The sequence below is a fragment of the Sipha flava genome, unplaced genomic scaffold (assembly GCF_003268045.1).
Source record: "Sipha flava isolate LNK unplaced genomic scaffold, YSA_version1 242_pilon_pilon, whole genome shotgun sequence".
NCBI lineage: Eukaryota > Metazoa > Arthropoda > Insecta > Hemiptera > Aphididae > Sipha > Sipha flava.
In genome coordinates, this window is record NW_020272890.1 from 315,239 (window position 1) to 339,947 (window position 24,709).

The 24,709-nt window shown below is 29.6% G+C and overlaps 1 protein-coding gene across 2 annotated transcripts in view; it reads left to right on the forward strand.

Moving 5' to 3' along the window:
- The window catches only part of LOC112684171 (follistatin-related protein 5-like), a 233,289-nt gene that overhangs the window by 197,811 nt on the left and 10,769 nt on the right, over positions 1 to 24,709 (forward strand). For both annotated transcript variants that reach the window (XM_025555529.1, XM_025555528.1), the window contains exons 4-8: positions 12,109 to 12,327; positions 13,245 to 13,360; positions 17,422 to 17,562; positions 18,416 to 18,548; positions 24,180 to 24,464. In XM_025555529.1, coding sequence (XP_025411314.1) covers positions 12,109 to 12,327; positions 13,245 to 13,360; positions 17,422 to 17,562; positions 18,416 to 18,548; positions 24,180 to 24,464 — 894 coding nt within the window. The remainder of the gene's footprint in view (positions 1 to 12,108; positions 12,328 to 13,244; positions 13,361 to 17,421; positions 17,563 to 18,415; positions 18,549 to 24,179; positions 24,465 to 24,709) is intronic.

Sequence of the window (24,709 nt, forward strand, 5' to 3'; positions counted from 1 at the left end):
TTGCGCGAAACTGCCCTCATAAGTAAGTCATTTTTTTCACAATAATGACAAAGTTTATATAGTTACATTGTTGGTATCAATTTTAATCTGTAACCATTATAAAATATAGGTAAATACACATAATTAACAACAAAAGTGAGCTATTTATTTATAAAAAAAATATATAAAATAATACCATATCCATCAATGACCATTGACGATATTTTATTATAATTATTAATATATAATTATACTTTGCTTTATAAAATAGATAGCTTAGTCCCAAGGGGGCGGGCTAATGCCCCCTTAGCCACCCCTTAAACCCGCCCGTGCTTCCTAATGGATAGAAGAATCAAATATATCATAACGTAAAAAAATTACCCTCTACATATTTGTAATATTGCATATATTATGTAACATTATCATATGTGATTGCGTTGTTCTTATCTTTTAACGTATATTTATCTACACTGAAACAATTTTATAATTAATTTTCCCTTGCTCGAGTTACGCTACAACAAAGCTTCGTACACATGCTCAGCTGCAGTGGCGTATATATATATTATATATATATATATATATATATATATATATTATTACATGTGTACTCTTAGCACTGGCTTCAATACACCGTAATAATATTACGAATTACGATGGTTGGTGGTTACTACATATATAGTACGCATGTAACAACTCTATAGTATACTATGTAGTCACGTCACGTCAGTCAATACTCGCTATAGTAGTCATGACTACTAAGTCATTGTTGCTCGTAATACTCTCTTTAATACCCTCTGGTTCACACACTGATCATGCGTACGTTCAGCGTGAAAAATAGAGTGAAAAATTGATGTATTTTGAATCGCCTATACCGACCGACCAATGTATCCGTACGATAAATATGTGTATTTATAAATATATATATATACAAAGGCATATATAATGCGAATAAAAAATAAGAATGAATACAAAACATAGGTAATCATTTTATACTGTAATACAGTGGTGCCCAACCCGCGGCCCGCGGGCCACATGTGGCCCGCAAAGGTATTCTATGTGACCCGTTACGAATTTTCTAAAATAAAACATTTTTTGATTCATAATGTCGTTTGATATTAATTTCTTTAAAAACTGAAACCGTTACACGACACACAAGAAAAATGGCTTTCCATTAATTTCAATAAAAAGGTAATTTATAGACCATTGAAAATTCGGCAATCATCAATATATTTGCGTTTTTTTCTGTCTGACATTTTCATATGCAAACTTTATAATTAAATATCGATATCATCCGTGTACTTAATATAACGTACTAATCAAACTAATGTGTACCTTAATTCATAATCTTTTCAATAGACAATAAAAGATATGAAAACAAGTCCAATATATAAGATTATTTTTGTACTTTTATACTTAGTGGCCCGCTTGAGGATAATTGTTTACCAAAGTGGCCCGCCAAAGGAAAAAGGTTGGACATCACTGCTGTAATAGAATGTCATTCCAGGTCACTTGCGCGGTAATTTCGCATCATGCATATATTTACCAGTTTTTATAACCTCACTATTACAGCTTCCAAACCTAATTATAATTAAAATAACGAAACACAGAAAAAATTTGTTTTTATTTCAAACACGTGTGCAATATATCATTGGGATAGCACATAACGACGGTATATATAGTCAACACATTATATTGTGTATATCTACCTAGGTGCGGGGTACCGAGGGAGAGAGAAAGAGATAGACCAACGAATGTTCCGTTTAAACTAAAATACATGTCTTTGAAAAAGAAGTCTGTAAAATAATGCGCTCTAGACGGGTAATTTTACACGGTTGTCGCTCGCCCGCGCCACTCTAGATATAAGCCTTAAATAAAACGCGAGGCGACGTTTGCGTTAAAAAGGGAGAAAAAACTTTGTTACTTTTATTCCATTTTTATCTTTTCCTACCTTCATTTTATCGCAGTGCGAGACGCACGAAATTAATTCAAGCAAGAAAAACGACCAGATAAGTGCTACAAAAGGCCCTTTGGCGCATCTGGTTGATAAACGATGAAAGCTCGCCACCCTTTACGCCGCCGCTGGCGACACCAGGTCCTCCCCTTATCCTAAACTTCACAATCTCGGACGAAACGTTTAATTCAGAACATATCGCCGTTGTTATATCATATATACCCTTTCGTGGTCGAACATTTTTACTACTACTTTCCCTCTTTCAAACTGTTGGGCTGCTACTTTTACTAAACTCATAAGCAATAAAACCAATTGGATAACCGAAGTAGCTCATATACAGGGTATTTCAGTGGTTTCCGTAGAAATCTAGAGAACTTAATCTCGTTTTAGAGAATGGAATCGAAAAATGTTTACGTTTTGCGATTGTTGAACTTTTAAAAATGCTTACGGTAAATATCTTATTAAACATTATACACTCCAATACGTTTTGTTTCTTTAAAATTTCCTCTTTTAAAATGAAATAATTCAATTAAAATCAAGAAATTATTCAATGAACTAGAATTATTAATTAATAAAAAAAAAAACATTAATAATATTAAAATTATTATTATTTATACACATATATTATTTTTGTATAATACTGTTTAAAATTTAATTATATATGTAATAATATTTTTAGTCAGTACATTATTATTGTATCAATCAATTAATTAAATTATAATCATGATGAAAAATTAATTCTACCATGAGATTGGTTGAATGTGACAACTTTTATATAAATTTGTCTCACGGTTTTTAGTTTCTTAAGCCACAGATGTACATGATATATGAAGAAGATATGACCTAAAGAAAATCATAAATTATGTAACTATCAAAATAGGCGATTGAGAGATAAAACATATTTTAGTGAACATTTTATTGGAATACATATAAAATTAAATTAAACAGTAATTACAAAGACCCTTAAAAATCCTGCGTTAGTAAAACGCGAAATAGGTTTTCAATTTTACTCTGTATCATGAGATTATTATCAATGTTGAAAGATCAACCTTGCATCACTCCATGTATGTATATTTATATTAATACCGAGTTCACGTATCAGAAATGCGCTAACAAAATATATTAACGTTCCTACTTAGAGAGAACGAATATTATATATAAATAAAATATATTTGTTTACATAGTGAATACTTTTTATTTATTTTATTAAGCATTAGCAATTTATTTCTTTGAACGTATTGAGTTTAATTGATTCTTTTATTTTAGTTATTTTTAGCTCTATCAGTATTAATTTATGAATTGAAATTTATTTACATTAATTTCCAAAATGTTGCTTTTTTTACCTCAATTATTTGGATGATTTTAAACTTTGAGGTACACAATTTTCCAAACAGTTTCTGAACATTTTAATTCATATCTAAATTCTAATATCAAACTAATGATTTATTAATTATAATTATTTGAAGTTTAAACCGAATATATATATATTTAGATTATTCTACTTTGTGATCTAAGCTTTAAATAATGTTATAAGTTATAACAATTAATAAACCATTAGTCCGATATAAGATAGTAATTTATGTTAAAACTTTAAATAGTCAATGTAAATCATATATGTCAATAATAAAAACTTCAATATTATTTAGATAATCTGTATATGTGAAAAAATTAAAGTTTGGTGTCCTAATTCATATTTATTGTAAAGAATATTTTTAAATTTTAAGACTGTGATAATTGCTATTCTATTCGAAAATTCATTTACAACGAATTTCAGTTTACCTATTTGTAATAAATAACCAATATAATTTAAAAAAATAGTATATCAGATATTTAAAATATTATCTGGCTTATTTGATACAAAAATAGTCTTATTTTCAAATTAAACATAAAATATGTTTTTTAATTGTAATATTTTTATATTATTCTTTTGCTTTTATTCTTTCAACAACGACCCGTTTAAAGTATTATTTGTGTCAATATCGTTTAAAAAATAATAAAATGTTTAGTTTAATCACTTTAAAAATACATAATAATACAGTGTAATAATAATAATAATAACACGTTGGTAAATAATTATCGTCTCTCGTAGTTGATAAATCAAGATACATATCCGTTATTATGTACTTATATAAATGTATATATATATAGGTATAATAATCTAATCATATCCTATAAGATTTATATTAAAATGCCCTGAGGGAGTTTTTCTTAACTTAACTGGAGGACAAAAGTGGAATAAAATTGTAAATACGCTTACATACAAACATTCGAATTCTTTGTGTGTAACTTTTATTTAATGAATGAACAGTAGAAATAATATCGATGACGATAGTATTATATCAGGCAAAAGTAAAACTTTCAATTTGAAAATCAAATATAACTCACGGTATCTTTTTTTTCTAACCCATAATATCGTTATATACTAATATGATAATAAAAATACGTTTAACTTGTATATTATATAATATTATAAATATAATACCTGCCAGTACTGGTTTCGTACCGACCATCAAACTATTATTTAAGGGTATAATTTATTTATAAATATTGCGTGGTAATTTAATTTGCCGTGAGTGAGTGCAAGGGGGTTGTCCGTCATAAATAATGTTGATGTTAGGGGTGGCAATCTAACCATAACCTGGGGGGGGGGTGCCTCGTGAAGTGATTGGAGGGGGTGTTGTGAAGGCGAGTAATATCGATGGACCGAGCACTGTAATCAATACAATGACACGGACGCGGTACGCTATTTTGTTAAACGTTGTTGAACAGCAGTAGTGATATATATATATATTATAGCAAACGATTTTCTGAGGCTACGTCTCGAGGGAACCGACCACGATGAGATAGAAGAACTTTATCGAGATTATTTTTCCCTTTTCGGCTCGTTTTTTTTTTTTTTTTTTATTACACACATGTATACGCTCTCTCAAATCTTAACACTTTATTCGTGCATAATATAAAAAAACTTTCAGTGATCTAAAAATATAATATATTCGGTATAAAATATAATACCAATATGTAAAATACATATGAGTATTTGCCATATGTCTATAAATAATTGTTTGAGCTATTCGTAGGAGTGAGACACATAAGAATTATATATACTTCTTTTAAACCTAACAGTAAATAAGCAATCATTATTATAAAAAGCTTAATAATCATTTGATTTATGTTTAAATTCACTTCTGTTGAGGCGTGAAATACTCGATAGGCAATCGTGTTCATAATTGGTGCACTCAAATAATTTTGACACACCATTTAATATTATAAAACTTCATAGTGAAGTTTAATAAAATCTTGTCGAAAATTAAACTACAAAATTTAACTGCCATAATCCACGTATAAATATAATATAATAATCCATTAAATGGGGTAATATAGTCTCTTCATAGGATTTTTTTATATTTCGTTTGAACTCATGACCGCCTTATTTTGTAGTATATTTATCAAGCTTGTATTTTACGAATATATGTAACGTAGATAGTCCATAACAATAATATTTGGTCCAAGTTCTATTCGATCATTGTAAGCGAGTCATGCGTATACATAATAGACGTGCATAACGATTTCGTCGAACTACCAAGACTTTTTTTTTATATATATAAAAGAGGAATCAATAATCATTCGATTTCCTCATTTATTATTGTTGGTCGAGAAAATCAGTCATTCTGTGGAATCAATATGATGCGCGTAATATTATATACGCAGTGTATTATACAATAATAATAATACAGAAATGAGATATGCATTCGATATTTACCATTTTTTAATTATTATTTTTATTATTATTATTATTATTATTATTCCGTATTATAATTAGAAATTAATGCATGCATAATATAATTTTTATTCGTATATATTTCAAAAAACACAAAAAAATGTATAATAAAGTATTGGTAATCATAAAAAACACCACATATTAAAATAACAGTCAATAATATTAATTAATTTGATAACCTTTTTTTCGTATATTTTTAAATCTTTTTTTTCCAATGACATTAGAGATGGTTCAACTGAGGAAAATCCAAAGGTTTTTTAATGGATATTTATTACCAATTTAACAACCTAAACGTGATTTGATAAATCTAGTTGTGTATTTATCGTTAAACGAATGGTCATCAATTTATGTGGATACCTATCGCTTTAAACGTATAAAAGTATACTGTATGTTTGATTTACCAAAATTATTAATCGATCGCAACTAGTTATGCCACGTTCACACCTACGTAACATTATGATATTACATTATTTATAAAAAAGTTCTATAACATGTTATACAAATTTTATAAATGTTTTTTAACATGTTATAAAGCAAAATTTGTTTTCCACCGATGACAAAAAATATCACAAAACAATAAAATAACATATAACATTTCAAGCATATGTAGATGCAGACATTTATTAGTTTATTTTAAATTTAAATTTAAGTTTATTCATTTATTATTTTGGTATTTAAGTATTATTTTTCAATTTTGGGGTTTCTGAATTATGATGAGTTTGAAATTTTTGGGCAACACGTAGCATGCAAAATAAGAAAACTCTCTACTTTGTATCCAAAAAGTACTATTCAGTATCATATAAATAATATAATAGGTATACCAAACGGAAATAGGACAATATGATCAGCCACCTCAAATTAACACATATCGGCTATAATCTTTTAACTATCAACCTAGTTCATCTCTACTAATTTCTGAAAGCATTATCAGTGCCATTACCATACATGCAATAATATGATATAAATAACTGAAAAAGAAAAATTAAATACGATCATATTAATGCATATAAGGATAGCGTGTGTGTGCATTAGAGCGAAATAAAAATTTAAAAAATGAGTTGCATTGTGTTACACAACGTGTAGTGGTAGGTGATATATGTATGTGTATACAAGTACGTGTCATGTATTTACGATTATACATAGTATTGTAGTGTCATTATCACTTGGACTTTATCTTACGTCGGATTGAGATAATGAAGTTTACACGTTTACAAAGTACGTGTGAAATTCGCTTTCAATATTCTTTGGGAATATTACAGTTACACGTGGATTGCCGCCATTACCGCACATCCCATCGATTCGGTTGGTTTTTGAAACGTGCACGTCGCCTTGTATTTTGAATAGAATCGTATTATCCAAAAACGGTGAACATCTTCCATCTTTTCACGACAAAGGTTATTATTATTATTGTTATGTGATAAATAAAATTTAATATTATCCTAAGAGCAGCGTCAGAAACACGTTCCAGAGCAGTGATGTACATGATCAAAAACTAATCTGATAAATGTATAAAATTATAGTAATTTTTTTCCGTTATAAATTATAGTTTATGTTTGCATTCTCGTTTTGAGAAATTATGCGTTAACGATTACTGATTAATATCCGATTTTCAATGCTTTTGTTGTATGATTATATTGTTTCCAGTAATGGTGTAACCAAGAATTTTCAATTAGTTAGGGTTCAAGACTAACACATAAATGTTCTTGTTTTTTTGTTTTTTTTATTAATTTCATATAGTTATTTTTAAGAAATTTGTATTGTTTTAAACGTTTTAGATACCTTTTAAAATTATAATTAATGTGTAAATAATGTGTAAATAAATATAAATGTGTATAATTTACTACTCGTATCACCAAATAATTCACATCAGTTGTATCCTAGAGAACACTATAGTGAACTAGCATGAATTTTTCAAGAAAATGATCGAATTTTTTTTTTTTTAATTTTACATATTATAAAGTTTATATTTATTCATAATATTGAAAGAAAAAAAAATTTTCTTTAAAAAAATGTGAATGGGTCAGAAAAGGTTAAAAAACACAAAATATATTTTGCTTCTGCAACTTTTTGTGGTACACAACAGACAGCAAGTAATAGCCACAATACAGAAACAATCGTATCTATAACGTTTTTAACCTTACTTCACTAAAGCTGAAAAAAAATAATGGTGAGAGGGAGTTACAACATCCAAACCCCTTCTGGCTACATCATTGGTTTCAAATAGCAACACAACAGTGTGAAATATCATTAGCTAATTGAGTTATAAATTCATTAGGTTGATTGGATATCAAACATAAAAAATAATTTGTTCGTTCACTCATAGAAATTCACTGACATATATTATATGTATATTATATACAGTATAATATATTAATATATATATATATAAATTGATTTTTTTTTTCAAAAACCAATTTCAACTCCAGTAGAATAAAAATACCTTTTACAATATATTATATTCTAAAGTACTAGTTATATAGCATTTTACCACAAATCTATAAGTCTACTTTTTCAAAGTTTTCAAAGTCTGTTTCAGGCTCGCTTCAAGTATTTAAACAAACATAGACGAAATTTAGTTTTTGCCGCCCCTTATGTGTAAATATTTTATCAAATAATTTTTTTTATTCATAAAAATTGTCCATGAAAAATGCCGCCCTAGGCGTGGGCCTATGTTGCCTACCCCTTAAGCCAGGCCTGGTCTGTTTATAACAAATATGCTTAAATTTTCTAATAAATCTATAATTGATTATTCGATTTTAAATTTCAACAAATAATTATTTTTAAAAGATTAATACTGACCTGCGTAAGAGTGACATGGCTATGACAGAATAGGTTTTGAAGGCAAAAATGGCCTACTGGATCATCACGGTTTATATTTTAACATGCGATTTTATACCTATATACCGATTTAAGGTATCCACATTGAACATCTAAGGAGAGATAATGGTTAATGATTTGTAATTAATGCACTGTTTCAAGATAAAATGCGATTAATAAATTACTGTTGTTTTTTTTTTTTATGGATTTCAAAACTTATTTTTCTAATACAAATTTAATGTACTTACTCAGTTTACTGCCCTTCAAAACCGGCAATATCCTATCAAAATATTGAATAATTTTTGAGTTCTCCCGGTCAATTTTTTTCAATCGGTGGAGATTTCAATACAAAGCATCCTCAATGGAGTTGCCTAGTCCAAAACACTTTAATACCCAGACAAATTTATTATTCTATTACAAACTTAGATGACCCAACATGCGATCATAGCCCAATTATTATCCAAATAAATAGTCAAGCTACTAAAAATCCTCCTCGTCCTTCATTAGAAAAAGGACCTGTCAACTGAAACCATTTTTCCATACGTCTAGTAAACCTCACCTATTTAAAAATTTCACTATAAACAAGGATCAAATAGAAGAGGTAGTCCAAAATTTAACAACTTCAATACAGACCACAACTTTCATCGCATGCCATAAATATACCTAATAACTCAATAAACAATAACCTTCTTCCTCCCAATATTCGAGAATTCACTATAAAAAAGCGTAGGGCTCGCTCACGTTAGCAACATTACAACTTCCTATCCGATAAATAAATATTCAATAATTTATCTAACTTAATTAAAAAACAAATACAAAAATATGAATCAGAATATTTTCAAGAAAAATTCCAATATCTTTAATCAAAGACGGTTCCCTGTAGAAAACCACAAAAATTAAAAGAATTTAAAATTAAAGAATTAATTCCTCCCATAAATGGTCCAAATGATGTACTATATGGTATCAAGCAATGAGATGGATAATATTTTTGGAAACCGCTTCTCAAAAATATACACCCCTCACCTAAATATAAACTAGAACTTGAACATCTAAACACGTTAAATAACTTTTTAATAGTCCACTACCCATAAACTATCCAGCAAAGCATACCTCGCCGTATGAAGTTAAACAAATAATTAATGAACTAAAAATAAGAAAGTCTTCTGGATACGATCTAGTTTTCAACAAAATACTCAAACTCTTACCATACAAAACAATAATACTCTTCACATGCAAATACAACTCCATGTTAAGATTTTCCTATTTCCCTTTGACATGGAAGTTCTCCATAGTAATCCTCATTTATAAACCTCAAAAAAATAAACATTTAACATCTTCTTGCTGACCAATCAGTTTTTTCCTATTTTAGGAAAAATATTTGAAAAATTATATTTATAAGAATAAGACCAATAATAATATCCCAGAATATAATACTCCACTTACAATTCGACTTCAGGAATAATAACTCAACAATACACCAAATTCACCAACCCACCGATAAAATGTCAACCTCTTTTGAAAATAAAAAATATTGCCCTGAAGTTTTTTTAGATGTTGCTCAGACGTTTAACCACATATGGCACAATGGCCTACTTCACAAATTAAAACAATTCCTTCCAGTACTATACTACTTGATAATCCATTCTTATCTTTTCAACCGAACTTTTTCAGTTAGACAAGGCAGTTCAACTTCTCCATGTTTTTCAATAATTGCTGGAGTTTCCAAGGAAGTGTTCTCTTCCCTAATCTGTGTAATATATTTACATCTAATATTCTAAAAACAGCTAACACAATTATCGCAACCTATACTGATGATACAGCTATATTACTTCTGATATAGATCCTACTGTAACTTCATCTGTTCTTTTAAACCATCTTGATTTAATAAATTTAATTTAATTAAATCTAGATTTAATTAGTTATTGAAAAACTAAACAAATAATATTATAATAAATTCCACAAAAAATTACAGCTAAATCAAAATCCTCTTATTTGCCATTTATCCTCACATTACCTGACAATTCCATCTATCATCTCAAAAGGCGCTGGTATCGGGATCTTTTAAGCTAAATAAAACAATTTATAAATTATGTTAAATTTGTTAATTGATTAATTCTGAAAGATTCTATCATTGGATAGTCTCCTTAATAATTTCATTCTGTCATTTATATACATAAATTGTTTATTGTACATATTATCACACATACTTATTGTGTTTGTTAATACAAATTGTAAATTTGCTAATAAAAAAAAAGATAAAAAAAGTTACTTACTAAAGTGTTAAGTGATTTTTATAATTAATTTTATTTCTAGCCGGAAAAAACTTATGTTTAAAAGGTTATACATGTATAATATAGGTTAATTAAATTCATTTTTATTAAAATATTAGTTTTGTTTGAAATAAGACTTAAAAATAATTTCTATAATATCTAACTATAATATATACATAATAACTATAGTCATAGGTGGATATCGGGGGGGGCTTGGGAAGCTTGGAAGCTTAGACCCCCCAAAAATTTAAATAGCCCCCCTAAAATCGAAACTTTGTTAGAAATTTTATTCGTTGTTTTTATAGTTTATTTATAATATTATAATTATCTGTTCATTTTTTTTGAAAATCGTAAAATAAGAAATAATAAAAAACTATTTACAATAGCATTAACAATACCAATTACATAGTTTGGCTACTTGCGAAAGAAGTTTCTGTGCAATGAAAAAAAAACTTGGTTAAGGATATTGTTGGTTCAAGATAGGTTCAGCAATCTTTCAATACTATATATTTAAAAAGATATATCGAAAAATATAAAAAGCAAAGATATTTTGAGTATCTTTGCTAATACAAATAGTTATTTTTCATAAAAATAAAATATTAATTATTTTTAAATATACGTTATTTAGTGTTTTTTTAATACAATTTAAACATATCTATATTTTTAATGGTAATAAGTTTTACTTGTGTATTGGAAGGGGGTGTGGGGGCGAAGCCCATGCGAGTTATTTTACATTGAATTATTATAGCCCTCCAAAAATTCAATCAAATGTCCGCCTATGACTATAGTATCTATAAATAATAACCTAATTATAATTAATAATTGAAAACCAGTTCGAAAATAATTCATATACATGTATTAACAACTACCTAATATTTTTAAATTTTAAGTCTCTATAATTACTGTTAATTAAATGTAATCAATTTCATTCAAAGCAATTTTTATTATTCTTTTTATTAATTAATTTGTTAATGTTTTATATTTATTTATTTATTGTTTATTGTAATAATTGTCTTAAGTGAACTTTTGTGATTTTAATTGAAAGATTAAAATTTCGATCACCCGTTTTTGTATTCAGTACAATAAAGTCACAATAACTCGAATCGAGGAAGCCAAATACACAAGTTATCAAAATAAGTAAAGACACATTTTGAAATGGCCTAAAATACAGTTTGAGTTATCATCACTAGATTGTTCTTCAAATCACAAAAATAAAAAATAAATAAAAACGAAAATTAAGATTTCCTCGTCTGTTGTTTGTTGATAATTTAATTATAACCTGCTTATTAATTATTTTTTCTATATTTTATTAGATCCTTGTCTTGTGCATTACTGCGGCCGAGGTGAAGAGTGCGTGGCACTAGGTGGTGTTGCTCGTTGCATATGTGTAAGGAAATGCGGTCAAGTTAAACGCCGAGTGTGCGGCACGAACGGACAGTTGTACGACAATAGATGTGAACTGCACAAAGCCGGCTGTTTAAACGGTGTCAACATAGAGATAGACCATTCCTTAAAATGTTTCATACCTTCAGGTTAGTTCAAGATCAAAAGTAAATATTGAATGGAAGTCATTTATTTCAATTGCATGTACACATAGTCACTGCAGCTACATAAATATAAACTCATCCCATCCCTGGTCTTATATAGAAAAGTATACTAGAAAAAATATTTGGTTCTTATCGATTATTCTCACTCCAGTGCTCACCTAAGTCAGGATTTTTGAGTTCATATTGTATTTACCTTTATTACTTTGCTATAGTATAGTATTACATATCAAATAGATTAATTTATTAAATTTTAAATTTCAAGTGGGTATTTAAAAAAAATTACTATAATTAAATATAAATAATAATTAAAAATCCCTATTTTATAATTTCTTGTTAGCCTAAAGCATTTTTTTTTTATCCTAAGTCAGAAACATCATCATAAACATCTTGTCAAAATCATCTGCATCCTAATTTGATTTCTGTGAATAAGTTAAAAATGCAAGTATTGTTATTCCGATTCACAAAGAAACTCTTTGCTTGCCATTTAAATATATAAACGACTTATGATTCCCAAAATCATGTTCATAAAGTAACTAATTTATGCTCCAAATTTTAATCAGGAATTTTTTAATTTCTAAAATTAAAAATTACCGGAAAATCTAATTTTTATTTTTTTTTATTAGATTATATTTTACTTTCCTCTATACTTGAAAACAAAAAACATTAAATGTCAATACAATATCATGTATTATTAAAATGTATATTGAAAACTATCCAAGACCAAATTAGATGGAACAAAAAAAAAAAAATTTCTGTTTTATAAACCGATGATAAATGAGTTTTCCATTTACCTTTTTTCAGCTGATATTTTCATCCAATAAGTTTTCTACTGATCTCTGCACACGTTTTTTCGGAAACTTTTGCTATGTCAACTAACAAAATATAATGTTTTAAATTTTTAGCATCAAAGGCCAAGGACGTCCGATTACTACCGAAAACCGAAGACAATACCGTAGAGTTCGAAACTAAATCAAAAGGAAAAAAGTCTTGTGGCTCTCCACAATATGAAATCATGAAGGTATATAATATATTTGATATTCGTCAATGAATATTACTATTTAATTTTAATTCAAACGATTTTAAATAAAAGAGGTGTTAACAAATATTGCAAACATCATAAACAAATAATTAATATGCGGACCCTGATATTTCGGCGTAGCCATCTTAGCTTGGCCATTTCGATGTGACCATCTTGGATTGAACTCATTTTATTTTATTGTTGTAAACATATCGTATAAATCGTGCTGTATATTATATTTTCATTGCAGTAAAATATAAAGATAAACTTCGATATTCTTACAATCGTGTCAATTGTTACAACATTAAAGATGAAATCATCAACAATCTATAATGAATAAAATAAAAAGTATAAGTGATCCCAAAATATTTTCTTATGATATGATTTTAATAATAATTGATTATAAAAATTATGATACGATAATTTTTTTAAGGGGTGTAGCCCATAATATAAGTTATAAATAATAATATTATATTTTTTCTTTGCAATCTTGTGAGTATTGCATGTATAATATTTTAAACTATAAATAAAATTAAATAAAAATAAATGTCAAAAATATGTATAAATTTATAGTTTATTTTAAGGATCGAGATATTTTTATACACCGAAACAGTTCGCGTTTAAATGGTGTCAAGCCGAAATATCTTAGACGACCTATTAAAATGGTATTTTTTGTAATTTAGATAGTACCTCTCATCAATAATAATTTTATTTTTATTTGTATTTCATATACATTTTAACTATCTTTTAAAAATGCTTATAAATAATTAAATTTTACCTGTTGATTCCATACCAGATAAGATTAAAAATTGGTTTAAAATGGATTTTTTTCGATAACTTTTTTTGTGTATCCCACGTTGTAAAATACTCAATATATTTGGCCCAGTTGATATTTTAATTTTGACATGCCTAGTCTAGAGCAAATATTGGCTGGCGCTGTTGTTGTGTAAACTGTGAACTATTTTGGCAATCGTCCTGGTTCACCTTGCGTTCAATATATTATAACAACATAATTCGATTATATAAAATGGATTTGTCATCGAAATAGATAGCAAAGCATGTTCGCTTTCCCATCGTATACGAGATAATTTGTGACTGAGGACCGTTTACATGGATGTTTTCATACGATAGACCATTGTTCTCAATGCTGTCATTCTATATAAATAATTACATACCTCGATACATATTTCTTATCGAAATTTCAATAATTTTGAAAATGTATCTCCCTTTAGCGATCAAAAGAAACTATAATAGATATAATTCTACTTAATGACAATATCAATTCTTTGTAAATAAATAGGTATGATATGCATCATTGGTTATAACAATCTTAAATTTGTTTAACTCTTAAATTAAAAAAAAATAAATGAATAAATACTACAAGTTATACAGTAGGTATACATTTCATATTATAATGTCCAAAAGGCCTAAATATATTCTCTTAAAATCTCAAAATTTAAACTCATGTAAAATTGATTGATTACGTTTAATGTATTACTGATTAACATTTTTTCGTATTAATAAAAAAAGATAAAAATCTAATATTATAATTTGAATAGTATAAAGCAATATTTTCCAATGTTTTTGGAAAGACAACCACAATTCACTGCTTGTTGAATACCCGATCTCATCAACTCAAAAAATATACAATATATATTTATGTATGTGATAATAAAGTATTATTAATAATCATTGTACTGAACTACCTGATGGAACTGATCGCTAGTTGCGACCCATAGAAATTATTTCGCGGCCCATAGGTTGGGTAACACTCGTATAAAGCATATAAAAATGCAACTGGGTATAATTCCTATTTCTAGTTATAATAAAAAGTCTGTGTTTCTATTTCTTTCAATATAAAGATATAAAAAAAATTTTCAATAGAAAAATTACCTATAGCATTGAGACTATATTGTACTTTCAGATTTATTTTTTCTGGACGCTAGTGGTTTTTAAGTAATATTGTTTACCGTACATATTTATAATCAATAGTAATATTAAACAAATAAAACACACATTTTAGTCATCTAAGATATCGACTTTTTTTTTCATAGCTATGTTTTCATTTACGGTATTTGTGAGCTCTGACCAATGGATTTTGCATTGTAATATTTACTTTTAATTTAAAATTGTATATTATGATTATAATAATATATAAAATAGAGGAAATTATTTTAATTATATATTTCAAAACTTGATAATTTGCAAGAAAATCCAATAGTCCCTTGTTTTGAAATGAGTCTATATAGTGCGTTCAGAATAATTTAAAATATAAAACGCAATTTTCTGAAATGTTGCTTTCAAAATAAAGTTTCCATGCTGCCTCTTTTTAAATATATACCACTGAATTAGGTATATTTTTTGGTGTAATTCTTCTTATAATTTTTTTTATATTTTTTCCCAAATTACTAATATAAAGTATTTAATAAAATAAAGCATTTTTAATGTATTTTAAAAACTTGGAAAAAAGCAATTATTTCCGTAAGAATAAATGCATTATTATTACTTTTCCTTTTTCGAAAAATTACTATCCATATTTTATAAATATTAAAACTTCCATTTAATAATTATAATACATATAATAACACACTAACATTACTGTTAACGATAAGTGTTTTATAAACATCGTATACGTTCATTATAGAAAATTGTATACCCCTTTGTATATATATATTTCCGTGTGAAAAATATTTTTAATTTACTCGAGAAACGAGGGAAAATGCTAAAGTTTAAAAAATCCATAATGTAAGTGCCGAATAATAATAAGCAATATATAAAATCATAAAATATCACATCCATCACCACATTTTGATTCGTTATTCGCCACCATCGATCCCACCGCCATGTATAATACTTGTATGTAAGTTTTATTGAGTTTTTTTTCATTTACTTTATTATTGTCATAAATATTTATGTTACAACCTATAACCGTTATAAAATAATAACAACGGTGAACGATGTAGCATACAATGTATATACATATTTTTATATGTGTGTAGATAGTGATTATTAATATAAAATATGAATGTCAGGTTTGATGGCATTCAAGTGAACCACGCAATAGTATATATATACTTTACGGACTTTCAATAAGTTAAGTGTATACGTATATATCACGAACGTTAAAATCGTAAGATATGCTGTGACAATAGACAATTTGAATCCAGCGTCTACTCTCTAAAATTTGTTATATTTTTCAACTTTCCACATCGGTAGCAGCAATGATTAATAATTGGAAGTATATGATTTGCCGGTAACTGAATATTGGTTTGTTTAGAACCGATGAATTTTGGTCAGTCATTTTTTAAATAAAAAAAAACCATAAAACACTTACTTGGTGGACCACCTCCACTGAATCGACTAATTTATCTATTTAATAGGGTAATAAAATTAAAAATTCTAGGGTATAAAAATAAATAAATAACAGGCAGAGAAATTTACATTTAACCTTAAAATGTAGTTAAATTGACCGATATCACTAAAAATAATATACCATATGTAAGTTTATGATTGGGGAGAAACAATATATTGTCATATTGGACCTTAATTAGATAAATGTAATATCGTACTAGACTCAAACGGACCACTGTAACGTCACAGCTAGAAACCGCCCTTGATGATATTACGTTATCCTCATTTTTTTCTAACACTCGCCAGGTGAGTTGTTTTTTGACGTGAAACGCATAAAATGGTAATAAATGTTTCTTGTTCAATTAAAAGAGGGTGCGCAGCCACAGGAATTAATGCCTACGGTCAGGATTTATCGTACTTCTGGGAACGTGCGCGTATCCCTCTTCGGTCGTATATAAATTATGTTTACAAAAAGCTTTTTCCACCTCGCTCAGCTTTTGAGCCTGTCTTACGAGTTGGAGAGGCGGAGAATCGTAAGAAATCTTATGATAATAAGAACCATCAAAATGAAAACTACAATAATAAAGGTGGGGATTTTTTCTTTTGTTGTTGGCTCACCTCAACAATAATTACAATTTATTCGTAAAACGATACATACAAAATTATAATTATGTTTTGAACCACGCGAAAACGTCATTGTGGTTTTCCAGGACAATTTGTTGCTGATTAATCATGCCAAACTTATGTACCAAAAGAGTTGGAACGGCGGTAAGGAATACATGGTCAGCGCGTTGTTTCGTTACTTGGATCTAGATGGCGACGGATTCTTACAACAGGAGGAATTGGAAAAAGTATACCATTTATAATTGCTTTCTTATATTTAGTCAAAATTGTTCAAACGTTGTTTCTGTTATTTTATTTGTGTAAAAAAAAAAAAAAAAACATTTCGATACCTTAACAGTTTTGAAATTATTTTTAATGCTTTATACTCATATCATGTTTTTCGCCGATGCTGTAAAGATTTTAAATTTCTATTTGAAAGTGTGGTTATAGTTTTTTTCATACAAATGATTCGGTGCTACCGAGCAAATTGTTTACATTATTAATAAAAGTAAAAACATTTATATGCATAGATACCATACATTATAATACGTACCAGCTTAGATTTAAAATATCGATTATTACGGTCGGTACCTATATATACACGTGTAAGAAATAACTACTTTGAAAAATTCAGAATACAAATTTCTTAGAATATAAGCTATTTTCTTTGAAGTTGTATTTTCTGCTCTCGTTTTACATTATAATATAGAATATATGGACAGAAAGTTTTTTTTTTCCAATAGTAATATTATAAACCAGCTATACTTATATTTTACGACAGGAAGGTTATTATTTATTTTTAACCTTGTTTTGTTACATGCATAATACATTATTTTGTTTAATTAAGAAACAAACAGAAACATTCATTCGTCATATATTTTAGCATAAAAGAACTGTAATTTAAAACGTTTAACTGTAATAACCATAAAATATATCGTACTTAGTGTATAGTTATTTATAGGTACCTGTTTTATTGCAAAAAGAGAAACTTTTTAGTCCAAGTAGCAAGAGTATGAATTAAGTTTCAAATTTTACACAAACAGGGTGCAATAGTATAAATCTTAAAATATGTTCTAAAATACATTATTATAACATTTCTAGATAACTAAACAAGATAAACTCAACGATGTATCAAACGTTTGCGTTATGTCCGACATGATTCGCTTTGAAGACATGGACAAAGATGGCCGCTTGGGATTGAACGAATTTTACGCAGCTTTTAGTAAATTGTACAGTGAGTATCTATTTATTTACTATATATTAAGGTGAATGACGAAATTTGACGAATGTTGACATTCACTGCTGTTTTTGGTGAATGTCAATATTTTGAATGAATATTAAAAATTTACCAACAGCCACTGGTGAATATTAGACATTTTTAATTAAATTTGGAATATAGACGTTCAACAATTGGTGTTTGGTGTATCGTAACATACGTAAAGATTGAGAATGTTTATATATAAGGTATTGTTCACATAATAGCTGAAGGGCAAATTATGTTTGAGTAAAAACGTATAATAATTGTATAGTGTATTATTTAATCGAACGGTGTTTAATGATCCATATAATATTATCAGAAATAATATTAGGGGTACTTAAGATGCAATTGTAAAGCAAAGTGTGTATTGCAGAAATGTATTTGTAGATCCTCAGGACTTATATGTAACTCAAAATGTCATAATATTTATTTATTTATTTATTTATTTATTAATTTACGGAATTAATGTTCCTTATTTAGTACAGTACACAATAATAATTCGGTAAAATAAGATAGCTAACATATACAAGGGGCAATGGCCTAAAATACAGCAGAATTACAGGTACAGTAAATATAAAATAAAATAATTAGGACACAAGTAAAATTACATACAATAAATGTACAAAAATAACACAATTTAAGGTAAACTGAGAAAGGAGGGGTCCTCGTTAGCCAACCGCATCATGCGGTCAATTGGTTTGTTTTTACCGTAATTGGTACAGTGGAGAGGTACAGTAAAAGGAACTCGAGACCTTGTGGCCCGATGTGGAACTTTAAAGTTTACTTGGACGAGCAGTGAAGGGGCATTTAATGAACCATCGATTAACTTTTTTAAAAAGATCAGATTAGCTTTAACGCGCCTATCTGCTAAAGATGTAAGGCTAAGTGCGCGCAATACTGGAGTATAGTCATGAGGAGGATGGACAATTTTTAGCATGTAAGCTGCAGACGACAGAAAGCGCCTTTGTACTCGCTCTAAGTGGCAAAAATCAATTACCACAAATGGGTCCCAGAGCACAGACGCATACTCTAGCATGCTTCGGACTAAAGAGCAGTAGACAGTCTTGAGAGATCCAGACAGCTTGAACTCATTCATGGTGCGCATTACGAAGCCAAGCGATTTGAGGGCTTGGCAGCAGATGGAGTCAATGTGAGGGCGGAAGTTCAGGTCGGCAGTGAAAAGAACGCCCAAGTCGCTATTGCTTGTAACTCTATCAATCACTGAACCATTGATAGTGTAAGAATAATCGATTGCCAACCGGCGCCTGGTGAAGGACATAGCTTTGCATTTATTAGTATTAAATTGGAAGCCAAGAGTGCTAAACCATAAGCTAATGGAATCTAACTCATTCTGAAGAGCGAGACAGTCAGCTTCAGATTCGATTTTTCGGAAAAGTTTCAGGTCGTCCGCGAACATAAGGAATCTACAATTAGGAACAGCCTTCGTAATTCCATTTATAAATAACGAAAAAAGCAGGGGAGACAAGTGACCACCTTGGGGAACACCAGATGGAACAGGAACGACAGCAGATTTTGATCCAAGCACTTTAACCCACTGGACACGATCGGACAGGTATGATTTAAACCAGGACAAAATAGGTTCGCCAAAACCGGACTTATAGAGGATGTCAATTAGGATAGCGTGGTCGACACGGTCAAATGCTTTCACAAAATCAGTGAAAATCACGTCTACCTGGGAGCGATTTTCAAATGCCTCAAGGACAAAATTATTAAACACAATTAGGTTCGAAGTGGAAGAACGTCCAGGTCGGAAACCATATTGTTCGTCGACTAGTACAGAGTCAACCGAGGGCTGAATGGATTGCAGTACTAGGTGTTCGAAAAGCTTGGCAATATGACTTAGAATCGAGATGGGTCGATAATTCGTGACGTTAGATTTGTCACCAGATTTAAACACAGGGGTGACTGAGCTGATTTTAAGCATTGATGGAAAAATTCCATCATCCATTGAACGCCTGAAGAGTAACCATAAAGGAAAACAGAGGACAGATCTGATGTTATACAAAAAGGTCCCAGATAGACCATCAGGGCCAACGGAGTGTACATTTTTTAGTGCAGCTAACCCGTTCTCGACATCTTCGATACCAAAGATGCAGTCAGAAGATAAAGTATGATACGCAAATGGAATAACAGGTAGGCTACTTGCTGAGGAAGGCACATATACTGAGTTAAAGTAAGATGAGAAAAGACTGAAGATGGATTCAGGACCAGTGGCACTTAGATCATTGAGGTGGACAGAGTTGGGAATACCATTGTTAGATCTACGCTTACGTACAAAGTCCCAGAATAAACGAGGATTAACATTAAGCATGTTTTCAGTGTTATCCAAAAATGTTTTATAGCATTTTTTATAATAATACTTATACTGAGCGCGCAGGTTAGAGAACTTATTGTAGTCAACAGGATTACGTGATGCTTTGTATTTAGCGTGCATTTCTTTCTTGGCAAAAACAATGTTCTTTAGATTTTTAGAGAACCAAGATGGAAATTTAGAAGGTTTGAAAACAATTAAGGGTACAAAACTTGTAACACAGTAATGTAATGCATCGTACAATGCACACGTAGCAGAATCAATATCGGTTGTTGTTAAGGTTTCTAACCAGTTAAACGATGATAAGAAGACACTAATACGAGGATAACAGGCTTTACGAAAATTAAAATATAATCTTAATATATATCATAATATATCATCTTGTTGCAACAAATATTTTATAATATAAAATAAAATAATTTATGGTAAATATATATATTAACCCATTAAGTGCCGAATTAATTTGTAAAAATTATTTCATCATTATTTATCTTTTTTTTAAAAATGCAAACATTCACCAGTGAATGTCTACATCTAAGAAGAAATTTACATTCACCGAATTTCGTCATTCACCTACATATATATTAGTGATAGGTCAAACGGTTCGGTTCGAAATTCGAACTCGGCATGAAAAAAAATCGAACCGAACTATCAAGCATCTTTTACTGTTCGAAAATAGAACTTGAAAATATTTGTCGAACCAGACTTACGAGCCACGATAGTTCGAAAACCATATATTTTTATAATTCTTCATAAGTTATTTTTGAAAAATAAAAATTGATAATGATTCTTTAGAAATAATTAGGCTATTGGCGATAGAAAGTGATATCTGTAAAGGGCACGTTATGTATTATTTATAATAATAATGTTATTTTTCCAGTCGCATGTTACACATCCACCCTTCGCCGATGAAAACATTAATAAGTTCTTTATTGCCAATAGAGGCAGTGTATCTACATTTATGAAATAGCTATTTTTATTTTTATCATATTTATTGTAGAGGTTAAAATCTATTTTGGGTAAATCCATGGTAATATTCCGATAGCGCGACTATGCTGTTAATAAAAACATGTTTACAACTTACGTCTTACATTATAAATTCTACTAATTATTCTATATTTGTGAATTATAGTTATTATTACTATTTTTTTTTATATATGTATTATTAAAATGTACTGATTGTATTGTCATATTATACTCAATACTCAATGAATATTTTATAAGCTACAAGACAACACGAGAGAGCACAGTACTGGTTTTGAAAAATAATAATAATAATAAGAAATTATCTAAAATTTAAATATATTGTAAATGATACAATTACTTAGACTTAAAAGTTAAAATGTTGAATAGGTAATAAGAAAACTTAATATACAATAGTTATTAATAATTATGGTTGTTTTAATTTGTAGATAAGTACAATGTTCATGATAAAAAGTATTGAGTTCGAGTTCGAGTTCGACTTAAAATCATAATAGGTTCGGTTCAGTTCGGTTCGGTTAGGTAGAAAATATGAAATACGAATAATACAGAGCTACTTGAGTGGCCGGAAACTAACCTACGGAAACAGAGAAACTCGAGAAATTACCTGCGGAGTTCCACAGGGATCGGTCCTCGGGCCGACTTTGTAGAATCTAATGTACGATGACCTATTAGATACCGAAATTAACAGCAGCATCGATGTTCAAACGACTGCGAGGCTGGTGGCTTTCACAGATAACGTGGCGGTCGTTACGATTGGTAACACTACAGAAAAACTAGAAGAGGTTACAAACGAAGCTTTACACACAGTGGCCAAATGGATGGAGCGAAATGATCTGAAGCTGGCGGCTCACAAAACAGAGGCAGTGGTCCTCACTGAGAAAAGAGGATATGCGGAACCATTATTCATCCTGAACGGAACTAAAATTATATCCAAAGTAAAACTGAGATATCTTGGGGTGGATTTGAGTAAGAAGCTTGGGTTCTAAACCCATCTTAAAACAGTCGCAGAAAAAGTAGGGAGAACAGCAAACGCACTGGCACAGTTTATAGCAAATGTAAGAGGGTCTAAACAACAAACAAGGAAACTACTGGCGACGGTAGTTCTAAACCAATTACTGTATGTAGCCCCTATTTGGGCAGAGTCACTGATTTTCAAAAACAATATCCAATTAATAATAAGACCACAAAGAAATAAAGCATTTAGAACGACAATGGCATACAGGACGTCACCAAAAAATGCCATACTATTGATAGTGGGAATAATCCCAGTTCACCTACTCACGCAGGAGGCGCAAAGAAAATACCGATGAAACCCGAATAACAGATCGTACCAGGAGGAACGCGACCAAACAATGAGAGACTGGCAAAAGGAGTGGAATGCTACGGAGAAAGGACAATGGACGAAGACACTCATAGAAGTCACGCCATGGGTGAAAAGGAAATTTGATAGCATAGACTTCCATCTTACGCAGATGTTGACAGGCCATGGGTGCTTTGGCAATTATCTATTTCAATTTAAGAAAAGACAGACAGCAGAGTGCGTGGACTGCAAGGCGGAAACTGACGACGCAGAATATACGTTGTTCCAATGCAATAGGTAGCGGAGAGCGCGTATGGAGTTGGAGACGGAGCTTGGAGGGTGCATAGAGCCAAACACAATAGTAAATTATACGTTGGAGAACGGAGTAAAATGGAATGTCGTGAGAACCTTTGTTTGAAAAATACTGTCGACCAAGGAAGAAGAGGAAAGAACCACACAACGCAATGAAGATTAAACTACTTAGTTAAGTTCTTTAAAATGTGCACCGAAGGTGAAATTTAGAGGGATAGAGCCCTCTGTTAATTGTATAATAAGCGTTTTATTTACGAAATAATAAACGATACGGATGCGAAGGGAAGGATAACCCAAAGGGCAAAGTTCCCCTTGGCAGCGCCGTGATAACCACAAAAAAAAAAAAGGTAGAAGATATGAAGGTTCGGTTCAGTTCAAGTTCGAAAAAATAATTTAAAGTTCGATTTAAAAAATCAGGGTTCGACCTATCACTAATATATATATAAACGTGTGTATGAGTTTATGTATATATGGTTAAAGCGCATACTAAAATAAGACATAAAGTTTATACACATACTTAATATGCCTTAACATGACTTAATAACAAACTACATAAAACTTTGCTCCAAGCCTGTACGGTGTATTGCTTTGATCTCTGTCGTCTAATGGCGTATACAAATCAATAAAACTTGCTGAATTCCCGCCACACTCGTAATTATTATTTTCTCACACTGTATAGGTTTGTCAGTGGTCACTTTAGAGAAAGCACTCGAAGTAAATAGGATATCCGCAAAAGTGGGCGACAACGTAGAGATCCGTTGTGACGTTAGTGGCAATCCACCGCCTCCGATCGTTTGGAAACGGTATTCCGCCGATCTAACAACTCTAGGAGATGAAGACGTGAGGGTTTTCAGTGATGGGTCGTTATACCTCACTAAAATTCAATTGGTCCACGCCGGTAATTATACATGCAGAGCATTGAGAAACTCGGAAGTTACACAGACACATGTCTTGACCGTTCACAGTAAGTTCTTAAAATATATCATAATTAATGGGTACCATCAGTACTTTAGAATCAAAATGGAAAGTTACATGTAAAGCCAGAATTTATATACATTAAAAAAGTGTTAAATATGATGCAAATATGCAAAGAAAAAGTGGCTAAATATGCAATTATATGCATTTTGTTACACTTTTTATAAAAAACCATACTTTTATACCAAATAAAATTCTAAATATTTTATCAAAAACAAAAAAAAAATGATAATA